This window comes from Lemur catta, chromosome 1, assembly GCF_020740605.2.
Source record: "Lemur catta isolate mLemCat1 chromosome 1, mLemCat1.pri, whole genome shotgun sequence".
NCBI lineage: Eukaryota > Metazoa > Chordata > Mammalia > Primates > Lemuridae > Lemur > Lemur catta.
Genome location: NC_059128.1, coordinates 149948388 through 149957841, shown reverse-complemented (window position 1 = coordinate 149957841; position 9454 = coordinate 149948388). Strand labels below are relative to the sequence as shown.

Here is a 9454-nt window from a genome sequence, read left to right as displayed (position 1 = left end):
CATTTTGCCTGCCTCATTAGGTCCTTCCGGAGCTAGGGGTGCGTTTGCTAGCTCCAAAGAGTTTTCAGCGCAAACTCGTCCTCGGTAGCAGCCGCCCAGCGGGAGGCCGGACGTGTAGCGCAGTGTGCGGCCGACGGCGTCTACGCCACGGAGGACTCACTCCTGGCACCGGGTAGGGGGCGCAGCGGGCGGCTGAGCCCGTCCGCCTGACCCACGCGCGGAGGGTTAGTGGAACGCGCCTGCGCGCCCAGTCACGTGGTAGGCGCTCCGCGCAAAGCGGGTTAAAAGTCACGACCGCGGAGAGCCCAGGAGCACCCTGCTGGTTGGCGCGGCGCTCTTCGTGTCCTTTAAATCAAGTTTGACGGAGGCCGCTCCGCTGTTTCCGACCCCTCGACTCGGCTCAGCTCCATGAACCTAGCGGAGCCGCCTAGCACTCTTCCTCGCAGACCGCACAGGCGCGCGAAACCGCGTCTTTCAACTGACAATGAAGCCGTAGCCACGCAGCTCGGCGGCTCCCGGCAAACGGGCGCGAGGCCGGGAGGGGGAGGGGGAAGACGGTTGGGTCAAGCTCCGCCCCAACTCGCGTCCCTATTGGTGGGCGCCGCAGTTCTGGGCCCGCCCCCTAACGGACCTGTCGCTTTGTGACAGGCGGAGGGGCCAGTTCCTGTCGGGCCGGGGGCGGAGTCTGAGGTTGCTTGAGCTCCGCCCGGACTTCGGGACGCTCCTCCCCCTGCTCCTCTTGGCGGGGCGGGCGGCGGGCGTGAGAGGGAATGTCATTGCTTCTCTAGTGCTGTGGTGCTGCCTCCGTCTGCTCCTTTTCCTTCTCTGGCGCCCTCGTCCCGTCGGCTTTCGCCGCCGCCGCAGCTGTACTGGGGATACGGATGGCTGGTGGGGCGCAGGGGCCATCTGGGTTGAGAGAGCGGCGGTCGCTGCCGCTGCTGAGGCGGAGACTCCCCGCAGCCGCCGCCGCCGCCTCCACCCCCTGTCCCCCGGCCTCGCGGCGCTGAGGGCGGGAGCGCGCGGAGCTCTTCCCTCCTCCTCCTTTTTCTTCCTCCTCCTCCTCCTCCTCCGGGTCCCCGCCCAGCACCCCTCGCACCAGGCGGCGGCGGCGGCGGCGGCGGCGGCGGCGGCGGAGGAGAGCGAGACCCGCCGCCGGGGCACAACATGGCGGAGCCCTCAGCCCCGGAGAGCAAGCACAAGTCGTCCCTCAACTCGTCCCCTTGGAGCGGCCTCATGGCCTTGGGGAACAGCCGGCACAGCCACCACGGGCCCGGGGCCCAGTGCGCGCACAAGGCGGCGGGCTGCGCGGCGGCGCCGAAGCCGGCCCCCGCGGGGCTGTCCGGGGGGCTGTCGCAGCCGGCTGGGTGGCAGTCGCTGCTCTCCTTCACTATCCTCTTCCTGGCCTGGCTTGCCGGCTTCAGCTCGCGCCTCTTCGCCGTCATCCGCTTCGAAAGCATCATCCACGAGTTCGACCCGTGGTAAGTGCCCCGCCGCCCCTCCCCCGCCCGCGGCCCGCGGGGACCGGGACCGGCTCCTGTGCCCGCCGCGGCTCTCCTGGACTTGGCCCCGCGCCGCCGCCGAGCCCAGCTCGCGTCCCGGCTGAGGCGGGCGCGGGTCCCGGAGTTCCGGGCGCTTCCCCTGCCCGTGGGCGAAGTTTGCCCCGAGCAACCTAAGGCGGGGCGTCGGGGTCCCGGAGTGGAACCTTGACCCTCGGCCGGGCAAGTGTGACGACTGCTGGGAGGGTGACTGCAGCCCCTCGCAGCCGGCGCTGGTCGCAGAGTCCGGACCCGCCACGCTAGGAGCCGGCAGGTCGTTCCTCAGCGGACTCGTGGCCGACTCCTCGCTCGCGGCTTTCGCGTTCTTTCATTTTTGCGGGCGCGTTTTTGCTAGTTCGGATGAGATTGGCCAGGGGCTGCCCTGTTGCCGCTGGAGGTGAGTCCAGATGTGCCGGAACCCTGTCTGGTCAGCCTTGCAGTTTTACGCCTTCACTGGTTCTTATTTTGGTTTCACGATACGAGAAGGGAAAAGGAGAGTGGGGTGTTGTAGGAAGGGAAATAATATCCCTGAAAGTGATCTGAAAGCTAGTGACTCTTATTTATTTAGCATTAGGTATTTTCAGGAGTGGCTTTTTGCAGAGCCCTTAAGTGCACGCAGCACCTCACTGTTCCGCTATCATCTTGGGTTGCCTTTTAGAGCAAGATCATTACTCTGTTACCCAAACTGTCACCCTTAGTATGTTATGCACAATATCTGAAAGCACTGCATTAGTTCCTTTACTGTTCTCTGCAGGAAGGTTTGTGGATGAGAGAACAAACAGTACCACAGTAATAGGAGCCCTAGATTGTAATACCGAAGTTGCACATAGTATAAAGGGATTGACCTGAATGTTTTAGGAAATTATCACATTCAGAACACTAGCCAGTTTAGACACTATAGAGGTCTGTGAATTATCTAGATAGGAAGATTGCTTTAACTTTTTTCCCAACTTGCCCAACCTGAGTTAATTTTTTTCCACCTGAGAGTATGCTTTTAAAACTAATTTAATTCATCTGTTCACTTGTCAACCTTGAGTTACTCTTATTTGCTTACAGTTAGACCTAATTAAACTTGAGGATATTTGTTTTATCGTTTGAAATACAGAGGGAGAATCTTCTTGAGGGTTACTAAATGTATAGATAGAAAGTGTTTTAGGTAGTATATTACCCATATATTAAAATGCCAAATTTAAGTTCTGTTACAGAGAGAAAAAATTGATATTGCTACATGTATTGAACACCAGAGGGGCCCACTCATGGAGAATTCAATTTAGATAAACAGTTAATCACTGACATTGTACCATGGTATGTTTTGATGCCATTTTAGAGGTTTTGATTTCTTTTCTAACACTGGTTTCCAAAAAAAAAACCACTTTGTTACTTGGAATCACAGAAGAAAATATATTAGTGTGGATTATTTATGAGTCTAAAAATATCTATGAAACCATATTAACTACACACAATATTCTTAGGTAATCTTAGCTTTGAAACCCTTAAGCAAATTAGATAAAAATGAAATTGGAACCAGGAAATGAAAACTGCTAGTATATACTAAACAATGTGAAAAGAGAAAGTTCTGTCTTTTCAGATTAAAGCAACAGAAGTGCATGGTTGACCAAACATTTTAGGTAACGAAAATTGTGAATAATGTATCCAGAGAGTAACATTTTTATAAATGGAAGGCCCAATACTGTTTAATAATAACTCTGGGGATGAAATTAAGGATTGCAGAAAAATTTACACCTTATTCAAGGGGATTTTTGTCATTTTTCCTTACTTTGAAGGGAGATTAGAAATCTGCATCAAGTCAGCCAAAGCTCACTATTGAAATTGAATAATGTAATCATGAAAAGGCTTATTGGGTTGCTTCATAGATGAAGTGGTTAAATACTCTTTTTTTTTTTTTTTTTTTTGAAGTATGGTTACGAATTAAAAGTTGACTTTTTTTCTCCTGTTTCAAGAGTATGCTTGGAGGGCACAACTCTTTTTCATTCACATGAAAATGTTTCACTTCTGTTTTTCTATATATGAAAACACATTTCTGACACATTATCCTTTAGCTACATCTGTACCATTTGAGTTTTAACTCATATACACTAATCTAAAAGTATATACATCTCTTCAATCTTAAAGAGCTACTTAATTTAGATATTCTGCTTACTGTTACAGTTTTAATATTTACATCTTGATTAAATGTTTGTGCTTATAATGTCACATAATTCTTAGTAGTAAACAGATTTATGTAATAAAAGAGTTGTCCTTATACCTTATTGTGAACGGATGTTTGTCAGTATGAATCTAATGTAATGTCTAATTCAAGTGACTGAAAGAATCTGGTTTCATACAAAAAAGTACCTTGTTTGCCCACTTTTTTTTGTTTCATATTTTTTGAAGATCTCAAGTAGTTAAGCATCTCATTCATTCTTCTCATGTAATTCTTACAGTCATTCTTGTTGAAAATTTAAAAGGGGGTATGGATTGACTGCCATTATTACTTTGGATTTTTAAAGTAGTTTTCCTTCAAAGCTACTAATAGTACCAACACTAACTGGTCAATAGTCTAATGCTCTGGTATTGTAGTAGCCTGGGAGTTGCTCAGATTGTCATCATATCCATGCAGCGATGACATGACCCTTTAAGTGTTACTCTCAGGCTCTATATCCATGAAATTTATTCTGGCCTGTTTACACCTTCCCTGACCCTTTTTTCCATATCTCTGTCATTGGTTTCATTTCTGAAGTCTGTTTAGTAAAGGATTTACTTTCTCTGTTTGATTGTGAGTTGTTTCTATAAATTTTACAGTAGTTCTTAAATTGTGTAAAATTCAAGTTAGCTGCCAAAAGTGACTTGTCATAAAGTTATACTTGTTTTTTAAATTTGTCACCCAAGTTATTCTATAAATCTTACCATTATAAAGAATGTATATAATGTTAAATAATATATGTTTATTGAAGTACACTGCACTTTTTTAGAACTTAGCAACACTTTTGGTAACAATCACCCCTTTGCTTTGGTAATTTCCTCCTTTATCAGCAGAGTTGATCAGATACCAGGAAGCAGTTTGAGAATTATGTTGTCTGTACTTGCCAAACATTTGGTTGATCGACTAGTTTAACAGCACCTTACTTTATCTTCTTTTTTTCTGGAGCAAATTGTAGTTTTGCATATTTTGTTGTAACTGTTAATATTTTTACATTATATTAGTTAGGTACCTTTTTCATAACCATTATCTTGTTAAATTGTGGTAGCTTTTCCCACAGAAGCAATGTAAAAGCTCCCTATGTAAGAAGAATTGTCCTTTTCTCTGCCTTCACAGGTTGTAGTGGTTTCTCCCTAGAGAGAAAATTCTATCAGCCTTGGGTTTGGGCTGCGGTTAGCAAAAAGGCAGCAGGGCAGAAAGTTGCAGTTTAGAGTTGAAACTTGGAGTGCAGTTATTCCACAGAAACTATGGTATAAATAGGTTAATTAGTACAAACATGTTTTCAAAGGAATGATAAACCATTGGGGAACATAAGCTGTTTGTAAGTTGGGGGCTACTTCCTGTACTTTGAGGTTTCCATATTTCTCTTCACTTTGCAGATGACAAAAAGAGGCTATTGACCTCAGTTCTGAAGAAGACAAAATGGGTAACAAAACCAGTTTTAGAACACAAATGTCCCCAGATCTTAAAAAGTCACTCTAACTGTGGGATTCATTAGCAACAGCAGTCCAGCTGTACTTCAAGAACAGGTATACTGTCACTGATTTCCTTGTAATTAAAATTTTTCTAGCCTTTCTTTTTGAGGCTATTCTAAATTACAAGTACACATGGGGGAGTTTCTGGGAGTGCTTTGCACTGCTGGATTGGATGATGGGATTGGACCTGCTCCCATTCTGGGTAAGTGTGGTGGCACCCATAGGTAGAAATCATGGATTTTATGAGGCATATTATAGGTCCTGGGGCAGTTAGGATCTTCTATGAAAGACCTTGGAACTTTTTCTTTCCCTTTAGGGTTTTCATATCTTGATGGCTAACTTGGGTGGGAGTGCATGCTCCTTACTGCCATGAGTAGTTTGCATAAAGACAACATTGGTTATAGACCAAACATTAGAAACTCAAAATAAGGATTTACATTATGCACTCTGACCTAGTTGTTTTGATTATGGGGTAACTTACTGGCCTTTCTGTACCTAATCTTTGATTTTTATTCTCTCAGTAATTTTTGAATATATAAGAAAATGTTAAAATTTATTTACATTGTTATATCTTAGTATTCGTCAGTGCACACATGTTATCAGAAATAAAGAATGGAAAGGTTAATATTATTCTCAAGTGACCAAATCACATTTTCCCCCTCAGTTTGTTTACTTTTGAAAACTTAATGATCTTATGGAGTGACAATATTGCAGTTAGCTTGAATTATAAAGCATCTATTGCTAAATTATTGTGGAAATTTTCAAACACGCAGAAAAGTTGAAAGCATTTTATAGTGAACACTCACATACTCACCACCTAGATTCTACAGTTAATACTCTAGTTTGCTTTATCATAGCTTTCTGTCTGTCCATTACTGCTTTTAAATTCTGATGGTCGACAGTTCATTGTTTACTGTGATATAAAGAATGTTATCCTTGTTACTCAACTCCATGATAAAGAGGATCTCTTATTTCTAGATAGCATTTGTTTTCTATAATACTTGAAAACAATGTATATAAATACTGTTTCTATATCCTCAGTTGGACTGCAGGTTAGGATCAGATTCCATCATTTCAAGTTTTGGTTAGTAACTTACCTGAATGCATTGTAAGCCAGTGCATTAGCTGATGTCTATTAAATGACTTGACTTTGCTAAATAAATTCACTGTCTCAGGAGAAACCCTGAAGTGGTTAGAAGGGTATCAATGTTGGTTTTACTAGACTTAGTTTATGTGTAACTCCTCAATTCTTATGAATTATTAGAAGCCTTTTATAGGTCAACCTGTTGTCTTTGCCATGTTTTGTCCAAATGTAATGGTTTAATTTTAGTATGATTGTAAAAGTGGCTTCAGTCGGTCCCCATAATAAATAGGAAAAAAGAAGGCATATTTTAAGGTACTATAGGACCCACAAATATACCATACGGGCCAAATTATTACTTTTGGAAAGGGAAAAATTGTTAACGCCTAACCTGCTACTTTATCTTCACTCTTCTGTCTGCTTTACCTGATTCGGATGGATACTTTTTGTTTTTAAACCACTAACTCTTCTGAGAAGGCTTCTGTGTCCTTACTGTACCTACTTCTGACCATCATTAATTTCCAGGAATTTAGAAATTGATGGAAAGTTGCAATACTGTATTTAAAAAAACAAGAGTATGTTAGGAGGTGGGGACTAGAGTTGGGAGAGATAGGAGCAGTTGCCCTAGAGGCTTCCATATTTTAGATAAGTGTAGGTTGATCGGCATTTGTCAGCTTGCCAGGAAATCTAATCACTACTTAGAATTTTATATCTTTGGAAAAATGCTTTCATAGTTTCAAATGAAAGACATCTAAACATATTTTGGGATATAACCTGTATATAAATTGGAGAATGCCTTTATGTTGTTGAAGGTTGTACTATTTGTAGACGAATCTCTAAAGAATTAAGACCGTTGAGCTAGTTACATTGACCATTATCATTTGTGACTGTTTCTTTCTGTGGAATTTACTGTTGCAGGATAACTTTAATGTATGTTCTAAATGATAGTAGATGCTTAGTTTTTAGTGTTTTATAATCCAGTAATATTTTAGGATTGAGATGAGGTAACATCTTTTATTTCCATAGACAAAAGATAATTCAATATTCCCCACACGGATTGAAGAATACAGGTCTGCCTGACTGCAAAGTCTGTGTTCTTTTTACTGCACCTTCTGCCTTCAAGGCATGCTTAAATGAAAGTGTCCTCCATTTAATTTATATTTTTTAATCAGCTGCCCTGATTTAAGTCTTAACAAATTGGCCTGTCAAAATGCCTGGTCACAATCCAGGCACTAGCTAACTAAGTTTACTAGTTGGATGATGGCTGATTACTTTGTTTTGAAGTAGGAAAGAGAAGAGTTGATGATAGTTTTAAGCTTTTTAACCTGAATGACTAGGGAATTTTCAGAAACAGAATTTTTCTGTTTGTTTCAGCTCTTCGTGGGGGTACAAAAGCTCAGGTTACTTACATTGTCCGTGTCCCGCCCATTCCCCCGAGCCAGAGCCCCAGGCGCGTCCATTCTCCAGACAGTGCGCCTGGCATTCACCATGCAGTCATACCTCCATCCCCCCCCCCCCACCTCCCCGAGTCAGCACCCTCAAGCACGACCATTCCCCAGACGGTCCGCAACGCACTCATCATATAAGCATACATCCATCCCCCCGTCCCAGTCTGATATCCAATTGGTATCCTTCCCCGATGTGCATTTAGGTGATGATCAGGGAAACCAGTTTTCTGGTGAGTACATGTGATGCTTGTTTTTCCATTCTTTGGATACTTCACTTAATATAATGGGTTCCAACTCTCTCCAGGAGAACCAAAGAGATGTCGTATCATCGTTATTTCTTATAGCTGAGTAATACTCCATGGTATACATATACCACAGTTTACTAATCCATTCGTGGATTGATGGGCACTTGGGTTGCAGAAACAGAATTTTTAAGGGAGGAGCTAAATGAGAAGAAAAGATGACCAAATTGAGTGATGTTTTCATTTAGATTTATTTTGTCTGTAAAAAGTTTAGAGTATGAGATTGGAAGTATTAAGCCATTCTAGTTATGGGAATTATGAAGTGGACTGCTAAACTTTCAGAGTCGACCAAGAATTATATAACCCAAAGGATTTTTAGAGTATACCTACTTATTTTTCTGTTTCTGGACAAGGAAGCTGAGGACCAGAGGAATGAAATACCTTTTTGTAAGATGGTACAGTCATAGCTTGGCTAGATTCTTTTCCATTTTCCTTGTACCTATGTTTGCATTAAAAGGGAGTAGTTTGAGAAGTTGTTTGAAAATTGTTACTTCAGAAGATGAGGGGAGGTTACTTTCTACCACTAACTTTAAATTGACAGTATTGGAAATGACACTTCAAATTTAGATATGGAAACAAATAGAGCTTTTGTGTGAAGTTTGACTTCTTTGGAATTGGTAATTTAATAAATTAATAGTTTTAAGTTTTAAAACTTTATTTTTTTTTTTGCCCATTCTTATTGAAAGGGAAATGTTATTAGATAAAGACATAGTTAAAGAAATTTTGTTTATATTAATAAAGTGTTAAAGTATTAATAATTAGTTAATAATCAAGTTGATAATGTTTCTTTTGGGGTTTCCTTTAATTTCTTTTTCATGTCTTACAGGTTTATTAGTTCTCAAGTAGTTAAAGGTTTTTCTCACCTGTGCAGTATTCTTTTCATTGGCACTATCTAGCAATCCTTCCAACCAAAAAAAGTGAATTTGTTTTTTAAACTTACAATATTAGCACTTTCTTTCACTTTCTTCCCCATTCCATAGATAGATGCAGCATATGAGATAGATAGATAGATTTAAATACTAATAATGAAGGTAAAAATTTACGCTGTTGTCCACAACTTAAAAAATTAAAATTAATGCAGTAATTCATAATTAATTTCTAACATTCCAATATATGCGTAACCTAAATTGTTTGTCACTGGCCAAATTTGTCTTAAGAAGAACATAAGCCAAATGGATGAAATGGAGTTGGAGAAGAGGATCATGACTTGAAACTCACTTGTGACCACTGTGCCTATTACGTGTTTATTTCATGCCTTTTTTTGAGACAGGGTTTCACTCCGTTGCCCAGGCTAGAGTGCAGTGGTGTCATCATAGCTCACTGCAACTTTAAACTCCTGGGCTCAAGTGATCCTCCTGCCTCAGCTTCCCAAGTAGCTGGGACCAAGGGTGTGCACCACTACACCTGGCTAAT

General features: G+C 42.2%; 1 protein-coding gene across 1 annotated transcript in view; it reads left to right on the top strand.

The window, feature by feature from the left end:
- Window positions 1–781: 781 nt before the first annotated feature.
- Window positions 782–9454, top strand: part of STT3B (STT3 oligosaccharyltransferase complex catalytic subunit B) — a 106081-nt gene continuing 97408 nt past the window's right edge. The window contains exon 1 of the mRNA XM_045537542.1: window positions 782–1478. Coding sequence (XP_045393498.1) covers window positions 1165–1478 — 314 coding nt within the window. The 5' untranslated portion in view covers window positions 782–1164. The remainder of the gene's footprint in view (window positions 1479–9454) is intronic.